This window comes from Erythrolamprus reginae, chromosome 3 (genome assembly GCF_031021105.1).
Source record: "Erythrolamprus reginae isolate rEryReg1 chromosome 3, rEryReg1.hap1, whole genome shotgun sequence".
Lineage (NCBI taxonomy): Eukaryota > Metazoa > Chordata > Lepidosauria > Squamata > Dipsadidae > Erythrolamprus > Erythrolamprus reginae.
The window spans coordinates 128,886,847-128,903,675 of NC_091952.1; the positions used below are offsets into that span (position 1 = coordinate 128,886,847).

General features: G+C 41.1%; 1 protein-coding gene across 1 annotated transcript in view; it reads left to right on the forward strand.

The window, feature by feature from the left end:
• The window catches only part of COL24A1 (collagen type XXIV alpha 1 chain), a 173,138-nt gene that overhangs the window by 52,194 nt on the left and 104,115 nt on the right, over nt 1-16,829 (forward strand). Inside the window, exons 8-12 of the mRNA XM_070746621.1 lie at nt 4,815-4,859; nt 9,268-9,321; nt 11,981-12,025; nt 14,123-14,176; nt 15,327-15,371. Of these exons, the coding sequence (XP_070602722.1) occupies nt 4,815-4,859; nt 9,268-9,321; nt 11,981-12,025; nt 14,123-14,176; nt 15,327-15,371 (243 nt within the window). The remainder of the gene's footprint in view (nt 1-4,814; nt 4,860-9,267; nt 9,322-11,980; nt 12,026-14,122; nt 14,177-15,326; nt 15,372-16,829) is intronic.

A 16,829-nucleotide genomic window follows, 5' to 3' on the forward strand; every position in this document is an offset into this window, starting at 1 on the left:
ATCCAAGAAGCTTCTTCAGCTCCTTGGATGAGAACCGAAACGTCTTCACAGAAAACCCACAGCGTCCAGTTGCCTCCTAAAAAAGCACCTTTGGGACAACCATGACCTCGATGAATCTCCACAGACTGCCTGCCTCTAATTCAGAGCTAATTATTTAAACCTGACTTTCTTGCTTTGGATTGAATCACAAACCTTTACAAAATGTTTTTGTAAAATACTATAATAACAAATTTTAAAAATTACAATTTGCGATACTTCCATGACATCAAAATCTATCTGCCTGAGGTTAGGATTACGTTGTTTGATTGTTTATCAGATTTTATCACTGAATATGGGTTCAATTCATCCATTCAGTTCCGTCCTTCTGCAGTCAAATGAATTCGATACAGGCAGGCATTACAATATGTATGTGATGTTAAGATTTATTGCATGACCAACATTTTGTGAAGCTATAATGTAATTTGTTTGATTTTGGCATTGTATGTTTTAAAAACCCAACCTTTAAAAAAAACCAAGATGTATGGGTCTATATAAGAGATTTAAAACTTTGTGATGTCATAAGCCTCTAAAATATAAATGAATTGTTTGACAACAAAGCCACCCTCATGAATAAAGGTTGAACAAGAAATAAATTGTTATATTTTTATTTCCAAATAAATTTGCAGCTTTATAAAGTTGACCTTTCACTGAAAAAAACACAATAAAGCAACCCAATCTAAAAAACGTATTTTAAATAAGAATAAACTTTTTTTGGATCATTCCTTCTTTATTTTTGAGGAAGATATTCTCATTTTTTGTTCCAAATTTATTTTTCATGGCTGCATGTTTTTTTTAGTAGCAACTAATCCTTATTTTGATGTCAGCTTGTTTAGGCAGAGTTGAAACAAGTTCAGTCACTGATCCAGTTTTGTGCACCAAAGGATTAGATATTGTTTGTGCGTTGAAAGAAAGATTGCTGTTAGAACTTGTTCCCATCTTGCCTGAGCAAGCTGACAGCCATCTTGTCAAAGCAAAACCTATCAGTCTTCTGAACGCTGTGCTGGAACCTTGTCAGAACATGTTTTGGGCTTGATTAGGATAAAGCTGACTGTCAGCTTATATCCAGGCAGAGTGGGAGTAGTAAACTTGTTTTCCACAAATAAGCCCCACAAAATCTGCAATTCCATCAAATTTGTTCTTTTCCTTCCTAGATGGTCTAGTTCAATGATGGCGAACTTTTTCCCCCTCAGGTGCCAAAAGTGCACACGCGCCTATAATTCAGTGCCCCCCTTGCACCACACACCCCTGTGCATGCGATCGTGACACCGCCACCCCTGCACTGCCCCGCATGTATGCACAACTCCCCTGCGCTGCCATTTTGTTTTTTGCCCTCCCTTGGCAAAAATGTCTTCCCTCCCAGAGGCCTTCTGGAAGCCAGAAACATCCTTGCAGAACCTCTGCGGAAGCCGAAAATCAGCTAGCTGGCATGCTCATGCGTGCTTGAACTGAGCTAGGGCAACAGCTTGTGTGCCAGCAGATATGGTGCTGTGTGCTACCTGTGGCACACATGCCATAGATTCACCATCACGGGCCTAGCTTATTCATAATGACTATTCCAACTTTGTATCTTCTGCATATGAGGGTGCACCAGCAGTGAACAGTTATAGTATATAGTTTTTGTTGCTTTCAAACAAACGTGTATGTAAGAAGAGAGACAGAAAAAATGTATTAATATAGCAAAGTGGATTTCAGAGAGGTAAATTCAGTTCAAATTTTAATTGGGATCCAGACAGCTGTTGAGGTTTCTGTATAAGGAGCTTGTGATCCCACAGCAAGACCCCTGTGTTATTCCAAGCCATTCACTCCGGAGATCTGAGCAAGAGAAAATCTAAATGTGAAGTAACTACTGTAAATGAATAGAATATGTGGAAGGCATATGTTTTTATATAATTGGAAATAACAGTCAAATGATATTTTACTTGTACAAAATGTCAAGCATGGTGTTTTTTAAAGGATAGCTAATTAATTTGAAGAATTGCCAACCAAATTTTTAAAATATGCAGAGGCTGTTAATTAAGACAAACAATGGGTTTAACATGTAATATATTATTGTGTCTTCTGGAGTGTATTCTAGAGAACAAGAATAATAGAACAATAATAATATCATGTTAGATTCACCAGTGATGTAAACAAGATATGACACATGAGCATGCTTCATCTGAAAATTATTACACATTGCAGGCAAATGTGAAATTGCATTTATTGTATTTATAGCCAAAGTTTAATTCAGAAAAGAATATACTAAAATTTTTAGATTCTAAAGTTTTTTTCAATGGGGTTTAAATGGGGTTTAAACAATAGCGAGAAAACTTGCCTTATATTTGACTACTATTTAATTTATTCCAGGGGAAAAATTTTAAAAAGCATTATACCAAAGGGACTTTTTTAGGAGGCAACTGGACTTTTCTTGTTTTTTCTTTGAACATGTTTCAATTCTTATCCAAGAAGCTCTTCAGCTCTGACTGGATGGTGGGGAATGGAAGGATTTATAAGCCTTGTGGATAGCACAGTGCGTTAACGACTCTGCTAAAAGGTTGCAAATTACCAACTGTCTGCGGTGAATAATAATTTTTCTGTTCCCCACCATCCAGTCAGAGCTGAAGAAACTTCTTGGATGAGAAATAAATATAAGGCAAGCTTTCTGGCTATTTTTTTTTTGTCTCCTGAAAAAGCACTTTTGGGACAACCATGACCTGGATGACTGAGAATCTCCATAGAAGCATTATAATTCCAAAATTCAGCCTAATACAGGTAGTCCTTGGCTTACAACTATAATTGAGGACAGAATTTCCATTGCTAAGCAAGACTGCTAAGTCAGCTGTGTCCGACTTTATCACCTTTTTTGTCATGGTTCTTAAACTAATCACTGCAATGGTTAAGGGAATCCAGTTTTTTCTATTGCGTGTTTGAAGCCAGATTGGAAAATTACAAATAGCGAACACATGAGCCCCCCTACACACCACAATCATTGTAAGTGCATGCCAGTTGCCAAGCAACCACATTGTCAAGTCACATGACTTGACAAGGCTGCCATGGTTGTAAATATGAGAGCCAGTTGTTAAGTCACTTTTTAAAATGCCCCTGTAACTCAGAACTAAATGAATGTAAGTCAAGAACTACCTGTAATTAAAACAAATTATAAGCACACATGTTTTTCAAAAAAGCTGCATGAAATTATAGTTATACAATGACTAGAATGAATTCTGTTCATTTTGTCAATTTTTTTCCTCATTTGTATACATCTCTGAAATCATCAGTAACTAGCCCAACACTTCTCTTAAAAGCTCAAAAAAATGGGGCAGGCCACATAAAAGTATTTCATCTGCCTGATAAGCAAGGATCTCTATCAGTTGCAATGTCTATACCTTTGTAGAGAAATTATCACTAGCATGTTCTTCCATTGTTAGCTTTAAAACCCTTTAGAACAACTACCACAAAAAAAGAGTTAGATCTCTTTTTTGTAGCCAATTAGGAAGTGAAATGTGCTGATGGACACTGGAAGAATATTAATTTAGGAACCGCAAGAATGCCTGTTTATGTTCAGACCTACTTTATGTGTGAAGGATTTGCACCTGCTCTTCAGATAACCCCTTGCTTCATTCCTTCCTTATTTTATTGATACAGAATTTTAAGAAACAAGTAACTATTTACCTCTGTATTGTCAAGTTACTATCACTATTCATTTTGCCAAAAATATCCAAAAGATGGTAATATAATATTTTCAGATGCTTTCAAAATACTCTCCTCCAGATCAAACTGTACACATGCATGATTTCAAGATGGCCTTCTGTAGGGGCTGGGAAAATGGTTAAATGTGTGTTGTGATCTTGCGGTGGCTATCCTTTTTATATTTCTGTTGCAATTACCTTATGTACTGTTTTTACCCTGTTGTGAGCCGCCCCGAGTTTGCGGAGAGGGGCGGCATATAAATCCAATAAATCTAATCTAATTATCTACGCTCACACAATGTGGGTTATAGACGGTTGTTTCTTCGTTTCCAGGCTAAAACTGAGCAGTCACCCAGCTATTCCTAAGGGAACTTGTAGTTGTTCACATCTGGTCCCGCACCTTAACCATTACACTACACTTTCACCAGTTAATATACTCCATATTATTTGATTTGCCCGATAACAGTGTAGAGTATATTTCCCATAATATACAGCATGTTTAATTAGAAATTTCCCCAAAACTTTCTGGTCAAACATGCAAAACAAAATTATTGTAAGTTATCCAAAAAGTTCACATTAGCTATCTTAACTGAGATGTTTCTATTGAAATAAGAACAAAATATTTATTTTAGCCTATAAATTTTTTTTAGCAAATTTCTTTTTCTAGCTAAATTCTTACATCTCTGTGGAGATTGTATCAACTATAATCAAATTAGCTTCTCAAGATGCTCTGCAAAATATTTGGGTTTGGAAAACTACTTTATCTATATACGAATTTGAATAATTATAAATGTATAATTTGTATTATGTTTGTATAATGTGTTACATAAAACAAATCTATATTTGATATCTTCCAGGTGACATATTAGAAATTTTAGTAAGTAATTATACTGAGATAAGGATTTCTCTCTATATATATCAGTAATATTTTCTGTCCGTACTTCATGTTGCTAAATTTTGCCAAGTCTAAAAACTAAACTTGGCAAAATTCTCATGGGAGAGTTTTTTTAAAAAAGAATTGCACTTGCTTCTGTTTATATGGGGACATATGGGATTGTTTTAGACTTCAGTACAACATTTGTTGTTGTTTTTTTTTAATACCTGCAGGGTTTAATGGGATATCCAGGACCAAGAGGGATACAAGGGGAGCAAGTAAGTAAAACAATCATGATTTGATATGCCATGTATTAACCCCAAATATTTAATAAGCTCCTCATGCTTGCTTGGCTGGTTGTCAAATGTATTTTGTGTGAATACCGGCCAATGTTTAATCCTGCACACCAATTAAAATCTCACATATTGGACAACTCTTGCTAATCAAAATAAAAAGCAGTGATGTTGTTGGTTTAAGCTCCAAGCTTGGAAATTTGGTTGCAAACGTTTTGTCCCCATTGGAAGAGACCTCTTCAGTGCGCTTTGGATTGTGCTTGTCTGGGAGAGCACTGGCCTTTAAATACCTTTCTGGATGTAGTTGCTGAGTCATAGTCCCTAAGTACTATCTGTGTGATGTAAATTAGTGTTGTTGTTGTTGTTGTTTATATGTCTTCTGAAGATATCATAGTCTAGTTTTGGGTTGATTTGATCTGCTGTGTGTGATGTGGTCCGATTTCTTGTGATTTGTTGAGTTATAACTTTATTTGCAGCACAGCTGTTCGTTGGTCTTTAAAATGCTGCCTTTGAGATCATGGTTGATGTTGTTCTTTTGTTCCAAGTGAAACTTACAACTGTTGTAACCCAGGCAAAGTCAAGGAAAGAAAGTAAATTCTTGGAAGCCTTATTTCCCACCAATAAATCAATAAACAGACACATTGACATCAACCTGACCACTTAGAATGAAAGAACAACATCAACCACGATCCTAAAGGCAGTACTTAAAGGCCAACGAAGAGCCACACTGCAAACTAAAGTTATAACTTGACTGATCATAAGAAATCAGGCCATATCACACACAGCCGATCAAATAGCACTAACATTTATTTTTATTTTTTATTTTATTTTATTTTATTTTGTGAAACAATTATAGGGTGATAATTTGTACAAATAAAACATTAGATAAGTAATGATAAAAAGTAACAAAAGAAGACAGGGACAGTAGGCACAGTGGTACGCTTATGCACGCCCCTTACAGACCTTTTAGAAAGGGGGAGAGGTCAATTGTAGATAGTCTAAGGTTAAAGGTTTTGGGGTTAGGAGTAGAAACCACAGAATCAGGTAGTGCATTCCAGGCATTGATTACTCTGTTGCTGAAGTCGTATTTTTTGCAGTCAAGTTTGGAGCAGTTGACATTTAGTTTAAATCGATTTCATGCTCATGTGTTGTTGTGGTTGAAGGTGAAGTAGTTGTTAACAGGTAGGACATTTTGGTATATGATTTTATGAACTATAATTAAGTCGGAATGGAGACGACGGAGTTGTAAGTTGTCTAAACCAAGACTTTCAAGTCTGGTGGAGTATGGTATTTTGTTGTGAGAAAAGGAGTGAAGGACTCTTCTTGTGAAATATTTCTGGACTCTCTCAATTGTGTTGATGTCAGATATGCAATGTGGGTTCCATACAGGCGAGCTGTATGGTTTTATATACTGCTTCACAGTGCTTCTAAAGCCTTCTCTAAGCAGTTTACGGTGTCAGCCTATTGCCCCATCAATCTGGGTCCTGATTTTACCAACATTGGAAGGATGGAAGGCTGAGTCAACCCTGAGCCAGGTGAAATTCGAAATGCCAAACTGCAGTCAACCCAGCAGTCAGCAGAAGTATCCTGCACTACTGCTTTCTAACCACTGTGCCACCTTGGCTTAAATCAACCTGAAACCAGACGATGACATCATCAGAAGCATCTAAACAACAACACTAGCACTAATTTACATCACACAGATGGCACTTAAAACCAAGGACTATGACTCAGCAACTACAGCCAGACATTAACACAATCTGAAATCAGACTAGGACTCAGAAAGGTACTGTGCTTTGTCTATGTATTTATTCTTTATGTTGTAAGCTGCCCTGAATCTCTGCAGAAGAATGGCCTAGAAATTGATTGATTGATTGATTGATTGATTGAATGAATGAACGAATGAACGAATGAATAAATGAATAAATAAATTTAAAGGTCAGTACAGTACTTCCCCAGACAAGCACAATCCAAAGCGCACTGAAGATGTTTCCTTGAATGAGGATGAAACGTTTGCAACCAAATCTCCAAGCTTGGAGCTCAAACCAATAACATAACTAACAACCCAAGCTACTAATGTTCAAATACATTTCAAAAAGCGGTGAGCTGTAGAGATACAGTGATCCCTCGAGTTTCGCGATCTCGATGTTCGCTAAACGCTATATCGCGAGTTTTCAACCCGGAAGTAAACAACACCATCTGCGCATGCGTGGCCTTTTTTTCTATGGCCACGCATGCGTAGATGGTGGAGTTTCCCCACCGGGCTGAGCGGCTTCCCCTGGGTCTTCCCCCTCTTGCCCGGTAAGTGGCGCGAGCAAAGGCGTGGGCGCGCGCGCGGGGCCCGCTTCCCAGCTGGGAAGCAACAGCACTAACCGGGTGGGTGGGGGAAGCCCCTGCGGCGCGCGCGCGAGGCCCGCTTCCCAGCTGGGAAGCAACAGCACTAACCGGGTGGGTGGGGGAAGCCCCTGCGGCGCGCGCGCGAGGCCCGCTTCCCAGCTGGGAAGCAACAGCACTAACCGGGTGGGTGGGGGAAGCCCCTGCGGCGCGCGCGCGAGGCCCGCTTCCCAGCTGGGAAGCAACAGCACTAACCGGGTGGGTGGGGGAAGCCCCTGCGGCGCGCGCGCGAGGCCCGCTTCCCAGCTGGGAAGCAACAACACTAACCGGGTGGGTGGGGGAAGCCCCGGCGGCGCGCGCGCGAGGCCCGCTTCCCAGCTGGGAAGCAACAGCACTAACCGGGTGGGTGGGGGAAGCCCCTGCGGCGCGCGCGCGAGGCCCGCTTCCCAGCTGGGAAGCAACAGCACTAACCGGGTGGGTGGGGGAAGCCCCTGCGGCGCGCGCGCGAGGCCCGCTTCCCAGCTGGGAAGCAACAGCACTAACCGGGTGGGTGGGGGAAGCCCCGGCGGCGCGCGCGCGAGGCCCGCTTCCCAGCTGGGAAGCAACAGCACTAACCGGGTGGGTGGGGGAAGCCCCGGCGGCGCGCGCGCGAGGCCCGCTTCCCAGCTGGGAAGCAACAGCACTAACCGGGTGGGTGGGGGAAGCCCCTGCGGCGCGCGCGCGAGGCCCGCTTCCCAGCTGGGAAGCAACAGCACTAACCGGGTGGGTGGGGGAAGCCCCTGCGGCGCGCGCGCGAGGCCCGCTTCCCAGCTGGGAAGCAACAGCACTAACCGGGTGGGTGGGGGAAGCCCCTGCGGCGCGCGCGCGAGGCCCGCTTCCCAGCTGGGAAGCAACAGCACTAACCGGGTGGGTGGGGGAAGCCCCTGCGGCGCGCGCGCGAGGCCCGCTTCCCAGCTGGGAAGCAACAGCACTAACCGGGTGGGTGGGGGAAGCCCCTGCGGCGCGCGCGCGAGGCCCGCTTCCCAGCTGGGAAGCAACAGCACTAACCGGGTGGGTGGGGGAAGCCCCGGCGGCGCGCGCGCGAGGCCCGCTTCCCAGCTGGGAAGCAACAACACTAACCGGGTGGGTGGGGGAAGCCCCGGCGGCGCGCGTGCGGATAAGCGGCAGCAGCGAGGCGGCGGGGAAACCCCAATCTTCGGCTCCTCGCTGCTGCGGTGGAAGTAAAAACACCATCTGCGCATGCGCAGATGGTGTTTTTACTTCCGCACCGCTACTTCGCGAAAAATCGATCATCGCGAGGGGTCCTGGAACGGAACCCTCGCGATGATCGAGGGACCACTGTACATCACTACTAAAATGCTTAGATATTTATGATTCAGAAGACGGTAAAGTTTCATAGTATTTTTTTTTTAAATGAAAACATCTTCAACTGTTACAGATTTTTTGTTGATTTCAACTACAAAAACATATGTTAATTCATTACATTTAAAAACATTTGCAAATTACTAAAATGTCCAATTGTTCTTTTGGAATAATAGAATTTATGTAAAAATAATGTACTAAGTAAATCTCTAAGAAAACTAGAAGAATTATAACTATATCACTATTCATAAATCTGTCATTACTCCAACTCTCCAGAGACTTTTGTGTCACTAAAAATAGGCATTAGCCTCATGTTTGGGATTATTTCATTAGGATATTTGACGAGAGTTGAAATTAATAGCATTCAGTTGCTATTACAACCCATTGCTACTTTCATTTCAATCTAAGTAGCGGTCCTATAGCCATAGTCAGCATTAGTTTGTGCACTCTGCTTTACAAATCCTTCTCCTTTCTTTAAAGAAGAAATATATTTTATTTTATTTTCCCCCTATACTTTAGTCCAAACGTTTCTAGGCTTATCTATTTTTCAATACCCCACAAAATGCCCATGCTCTTTTCCTCACTGCTTTTGAGTTACATTTTCCATTAGTGTATGCTTAAATGAAGACTGGACTTGTAATGAATAGTTCATACTTACATAGATGATTAAATTGTATTTTTTTTCTTCCCAATTTAGGGAATTCTAGGAATGATGGGCAACTCTGGGGCTCTTGGTTACCCTGGCAGGCAGGTGCAGTAACTGTACTTGAAACCTAAATTACCAGAAATAATAATTTTTAAAAATACATCAAGATATACCTCTCTCATTTAATTTGTTGTATCCTATTTAATTTGTATAGTTTGTTTCAAAAATATACTTATTGCACATATCAAAAAGAATAGGGTTCTTATAGAATTAATCCTATAATAGAAATATTGGATATTATATCTAATGATCAAAGAAACAAACAGGATGCATTTTTAGAAGAAACATTAGTCAGAATTCTAGAGTACTGGCTGGGGCATCCATTGCTTGTATTTGGCTCATTCCACCCACAATTAACGCTTTATAGCAACAGCATTTAGGCTTATATACTGCCCCTACTGTTCTTTAGAGAACTCTTTCAATGGCTTACAATGGAGAAGTATTATTTGTATATAATTCCCAATTATCTGGGTCTTCATTTTATTGACCTTGGAAGGATAGAAAATTAAGTCACCTTGAATCCCATCATATCGAACTACAGGCTGTGGAAAGAGTTTGTCTGCAATGCTGCAGTTTAGTCACTACGCTGCCACAGCTCTTTATATTATTTGTACTGGCATTCCTAGTTTATAGCTACCCCAAAATATCGGAATCATAAACCAAGGTGATACTGCATGATCTATGATTTGAGCTTTGTGAAGAGCAAGCAAGAATAAGGTTAGGCCAAGTCAGGAATTCCATCCCACCGCTATTGGCAAATTCCTGGCTTGTTAGATAGTCTCAAGGCCAGGTGGTATGTAAAACTTGTGAATGATTGATAAAGCCAGAATATCCTATAATTGTCATTGGAGGAGCATCCTATTTTTTTCAGCTTCAAAGTCATTGGAGGAGCATCCTATTTTTTCAGCTTCAGATAATCATTCTGATTGGAGGAAGTTATTATCATAATAACATTTCCAGAAGCTGAGTGGAATATTAACGATAATTAACTTTAGGCACTTCTCTTAAGCAAAATGTTAGTCAGAATGCTGGTCACTTAATCTAAAACAGGTTTGTTTAATGGAAGAAGAGAATCCTGAATCCACACTATTTAAAAAAAAAAAATCTGTTCTCAAGGGCTGTATTTTTCACAAAACAATGAACTTTCTCTCTAATAAACTATAGAAGTCTCATAAAATTTCCTTTTCACAAACAGAGACTTCAGTCCAGAACTTAAAAACTACGCAGTAGACACTTTTCTATTCACTAGGTTATGCAGAACAGTACAGTTGAAGGAAAACCTTGCTCTTACTGATCAAGATTTCATTCTAAAAAACCCAAAACCTTTCTAGTTTTAAAATGGAAAAGGTATATCAGAGTTGTAGTCTTCAATACATATATATCAGAAATCAGTGCTGATTTGACACAGGCGTACAGTAGCTATTTAACAAAAAGAATTTAAGAAATAAGAATTAGCACTGGAGTGATTTTTACTTTTTCAGTAATATCAGTGATGAACTAAAAAAAGTGCAATGAATAGAAGACGAGAGACAAATGCATAGGAATTAACAGCTGCCTTATTGGGTGATGTCTTTGTTATGGTTCTGCAAAAACAACCTTAAGTATATTTAGAGTCCATCAGAGCTCTGTCCTCAAGGGTAAGAAAAAAGTCCGGAAATTAGCTTCCAGCTGATCTTTATAGAGAGGAACAGGACATTTTTAAAAATAAGGATAAGTAAGGAATGTCTGGATTCATTATAAAATAAGGCACAAAGTTTTCTCATTCAGATACCCAGATTAGTTTCAGCTTTGTTTTTGGTTTCTGTAGCAGAGGTGAAATGCTCCTGGTTTGCTCTTGCCTGTGGGTTGTCAGAGAGCCGGGTGCGAAGGGAGCGCAAGGCTCCGCCCACCCTTCCAGTCGCCACCATTTGGGTTCTTTTACCCTCTGTGCATGCACAGAACACTTTGAATATGCGCAGAGGGTAAAACCCCCCAAATGGCAGCATGTGGGCGGAGCTCTGCACTCCCTTTCTGCGACGACCCACAGGTATGAGTGAACCGGGAGCATTTCACCCCTGTTCTCTAGCAATAGTTAAATAATAAACTATTGTGATGGACATACAGAATTAAAACTTTATAATACTGTTTCATAGTTGTTTCCACAACTCAATAGCAATATGTTAGCTATTATTAAGGAACATGAATTTAAAAGATTTGGGATGGGGATGCTGGAATTATATTGATTGGGAAATATATGGATTCACATCCAAGTTTAAGTTTATTAAAAATTCTTGTAAAATCCTACTAAGCCAAATATTTTATTGAAGTAAGAGTGCAATTTTCATGTATATTTGACTATAGCAAAAAAGGAAATAGTACCCATACCAAAGGAATTATGTATCTTTTACAAGCCCTCTGAGAGCCATATTATATGTACCAAATGTTGACTTTCAGAGACATGATTTCAAAAAGTATGTTACCAATTAATTACAAATTAATAAGTTTATATAACTTTGCATAGTGCAGTTTAGGGGTTTTTATTGATTAGTTTTATCGGGATTTTATTGTTTTTATTGTTTTTATATTTGACCTTTTATTGTACCGTTGTATTATTTTATTGTGGTAAGCTGCATATAGATCAAATAAATTAAATTAAATTTGACATCTTTTATATGTATTGTTTTCTTGCTTGAAAAATAATATAAAAGACATGTTTTTGTGCTAGGGTTTACCAGGACCTGAAGGTAACCCAGGCCCTAAAGGTGTAAGAGTAAGTAAGCATTATATTCATGGCTTTATTTGCTCAATAATTTAATGATTTAATTAAATATTATTAAATTAATAATTTAAAGAGCTAGAGATAGTTCATGCAGAGTCATTCTTTCTCTACTCACTGATTGATTCTGAATCATAAAATGAGTTTCATTAATGTATGGCTTTTATTCTCATCTTCATTGTGTCCAATTTGTTCATGGAAACCTTTTTGTGTCTGAGATATTGGGTTTATAGTCAATCCTGATATACTACCATAGTTTTATATCAGAAGACTACATAAATAAAGGTGTGCTTAGATCCCTGGTTCCCAACGTGGGGCCCACGCTCCACAGGGGGGCAATTTGATTTTTAATGGGGGCAATTGGAACCTTGTTTAGACAGTGTTAGTTGTCTTTTAGGCTTCCTCTTCATGTATAGTAGTTCACTTTTTGAATAGTTAAAATTATATGTCATGGGGGGGGGCATCAGGTTTTAGAGATGCTTGGGTGGGGCATGACCAAAAAAAGGTTGGGAACCACTGGTCTAGATGACATTATTCAGACTCTGCCTCTAAAGTCAAGTAAAATCAGAAGTACAGTGATCCCTCGATTATCGCGGGGGTTACGTTCCAAGACCTCCCGTGATAATCGATTTTCCGCGATATAGCGGCGCGGAAGTAAAAACACCATCTGCGCATGCGCTCCCTTTTTCCATGGCTGCGCAAGGGCTTGCAGGTGGAGGCGGGGAGCGACGAAAGTGCGGAAGCCGACAAAGATTGCTTTGAATGTCCCCCCCAGCACCCGCCCGCCCGCCATTCGCCCGCCCGCCGTTCGCCTGCCCACCCGGCCACTCGCTCGCCGCTCGCCCGGCCGCTCGCTCGAGGGAGGAAGAGGGAGGAAGAGAGTGTGAGAGAGGAAGAAGCAAGATAGAGAAAGAGAGAGAGAAAGAAAGATGAGAAAGGAAGGAAGAGAGTGAGAGAGAGGAAGAAAGAGAGAGAGCGAAGAGTGGAAGGAAGAGAGAGAGAAATGATAGAAAAAAGGGGAGAAAAAAAGAGAAATGAGAAAATGATTGAAGCAGAGAATGACAGGAAAGAAAGAGAAAGAGACAGAGAAGTGACTCTTGGTGATGACGTATGATGTCATCGGGTGGGAAAAACCGTGGTATAGCAAAAAAACCGTGGAGTATTTTTTAATTAATATTTTTTGAAAAACCGTGGTATAGTGTTTTGCGAAGTTTGAAGCCGCGAAAATCGAGGGATCACTGTACAGATAGTCCTTGATTTATAGACTACTTTTCACCAAGTTCTCAAGTTATGAACCCCCCCCCCCTTAGTCACATGACTACATTTTGTGTGCTCAGCAATAGGTCCACTTTTATAGCCATTTGCAGCATCCCATAGTCAAATCACCATGTTTTACAATGTTTTGGCCAAAACCTTCTCTTTTTTTGTTTTTTGTTTGCAAAACGAGCCCAGTGTGAATAATTGGTTTACTGTGGTGTTTACTTAACAACTACTGTAAAAAGATCATAAAATTGGTTTGATATGTGGTGACCTCCTTTATGACCATCACAACTTACTATTATGAAAGGCAAGCTCTACTGCAGTCATAAGTTGAGGACAGACTTCTGGGTCTCTGACATAAAGCCTGTTATCACATCTTTCCCCAATTTAAAATTCAAGCTACAGGGCAGGCACTTATTAGGGAAAATGACTTTTTGTGCCTGTACATTTCCCCAAATGTAGAGTTAACTGTCACCCTGAATAGTGAATCTGCTAATCAAGCAAAAATATCTGGGCCATTTACGTATTTATTTTACATGCCTGCCTATCATGCAAGAGTGAATTTGAGCAATGCATAAACAACAGCTACAACAATAAACCATGATGTCCAGGATAAACAATGCATCTCAGTTTTTAAAAACTCATCTCAGCAGCACAGCTTGCCTGACATTCTGGACCACTTAGACCTCTTCCAAACATTCTGGGAACAACTGGGACCGCAGAAGTCATTAAATTTATGTTTTAGTTGTGTTGGTAAGCTTAAAAGTTGTATATAATGTGTTCGGGAAGAGGTTTCTCATGTTCTTCTTTTTCTTATTTATAATTCCAAAGGGTTTCATTGGATCTCCGGGAGTGGCTGGGAGTCCTGGACCTGAGGGAGAAAGAGTAGGTTTTATAGAATATAGCAGTGACCTTTTTGTCATTGTGTGCCGAAAGATGTAATTGCTATAATGCAATGCATATGACCCCCACCACCACTCCCCTCACCTGCTGTGCATGCACACACGATCCCACGGAAATGCATATGCAACTCCTGCCCCATACATGCGCATGCACCTCCCACATGTGCCCCACCCCCCACAAATGTGAGACAGAGATCCGAAAATTATTTGTCTAGCGGGAGGTGTGTACATACACAGCGGAGCTGAGCTGGGATGCCGGAGAGGGCGCTGCGTGACACTCTGTTGAATGATTTCACTGTGCATGGAAACAGTCTGAATGAAATGTATATAAAATAAAAGGTGTATAAAATGAACAGATAGATCAGAGGTCTTCAAACTTGGCAACCTTGTGGACTTCAACTCCCAGAATTCTCCAGCCATCATAGCTGGCTGGAGAATTCTGGGAGCTGAAGTCTACAAGTGTTGAAGTTGACAAGTTTGGGGACCCCTGAGATAGATTTATTATTTGAACTGGCTGTAATAGTTATATTATAATGCCATTGTGTTGCCACCCATGTTTGCCAATCTGTTTCCAGATCAATTCAGACTTCAATTCTTTTAAAGCTTTCAACAATTTAGAGCCAACTCATATGAAGAAGCTTCTCTTCTCTGAAAGACTCCTCTGCCATAATCCTTATTGAAGTGTAAATCTAATTAAATAAATCATCATGAGCCATATAATTGTTTAATCTGATACAAATGGGATGCCTTGTGATCTTATTTCTAAGAGTATCTTTGATGTCCTGAGTTACTTTGCACAGTATGGCTATTGACTAAACAGTGAGTTGGGTAAATCTTAAGAATTAAGAATGAGCTTCAAAAATGCCGTCTTGAATATCATTAACAGTCCAAAATGGGCAAAATGAAAAAGTGATCAACACTTGTGTAAACAATTGTGAGTAATTTGAGTCATATTTGCTCAACTGAAACTATTATTGTTGAAAGAAATTAAGTGTAACTCTGGTTTAGTAATGGTAATGATAATGATGAATAATCACAAACAATAATAAAATGAAGGAACAATGATAGCAAACTATATCTAAGTAAACCTGTAAAACTTCTATTGAAAATTTAAATTTTATTATTTTTTTCAGGGTATTCCAGGCTTACATGGAAAAAGAGGTATAAAGGGGAGAATAGTAAGTGGCAAACATTTATTTCATAGTATGTATTGATTGACAGCCAGGAGTGGGCTACTGCCTGGACGGGGGGGGGGAATGCAGTGGAGCTCCACCCCAGAGCACCCCAGAACACCCAAAGATGTTGCACTGAAAGATGTTGAAAGAAAATGCAGTGTGTCCTGCATAAGCCACGCCCAAAGTGTGGTAGTATAATTTTTGGTAGCCCTTCACTGTTGACAGCTCAGTATATTCAGGTTAGATTTATTTCTACATACAGTAGAACCCCGACTTACGAGACTAATTGGTTCCGGAAGGAGGCTCATAAGTCAGAACGCTCGTATGACGAAACATTGTTTCCCATAGGAAACAATGTAAAGTCAATTAATCCGTGCAACAACAAAAAAAACCGCTGCCGCCGAACGCGGAAGTTAGCGTTCAGATACAGCTGCGAAGCGGCGCGCGTGTTTTAAAACGTGGCAGCCGGCCTGGGGGGCTCGGGGGCTTCCCCCCGAGCCCCCCAGGCCGGCTCTGACGTTTTAAAACACGCGCGCCGCTTTGCAGCTGTCTTCTGAAGCCGGAACGCTAACTTCCACGTTCCGGCTTCAGAAGACAGCTGCAAAGCGGCGCGCGTGTTTTAAAACGTCAGAGCCAGCCTGGGGGGCTCGGGGGGAAGCCCCCGAGCCCCCCAGGCTGGCTGCCACGTTTTAAAACACGCGCGCCACTTCGCAGCTGTCTCCTGAAGCCGGAACGCTAACTTCCGCGTTCGGTTTCAGAAGACAGCTGCAAAGCGGCGCGCGTGTTTTAAAACGTCAGAGCCGGCCTGGGGGGCTCGGGAGGAAGCCCCCGAGCCCCCCAGGCCGGCTCTGACGTTTTAAAACACGCGCGCCGCTTTGCAGCTGTCTTCTGAAGCCGGAACGCTAACTAGTGATAGTGCTTCCTGCAGATAAATTAGTGGATTACAACGTAAGTTTTCCAAAATTCTGGATGGCAGCAGAAAGCTGTAACTCAATGCTGCCAACTAATGAGTTGTTCAGATTTTTGTAGCCCAGATCTGGTTTCCCTATTGCAGCTTAAATGTTCTTTGTTCTGCATTACCTTTTTGCTGTAATTACAAAAACAATGCATTATTACTTCTGCTGTGTTTCTCTGAAAACACGGTCCACACCAATAATAAGCCCAACCATATTTTTGGGGGGATGGACCTAATATTTCCCCTACCCCAAAAATAAACCCTGTGGGGGGAATGGCCAGCATGAATAGTGGCGCAGGCGCAGGGGGGCAAGCTGCAGCCTGCTGGCCTCTTGGGGCAGTGCAAATACTGCTTTTACCCTTCTCTTTCTGGGTGCAGCGTTTCTGCGAGTTGGACCGCTTCCCTGAAGCTGGCAACTCCGCAGCCAGCTGCTTTGCTTTTTCCCTTTTTTGGGGAGGCTCCACCCCGAATGTTGAAGGTTCGGAATGTAGGCGACGGTGCATCCT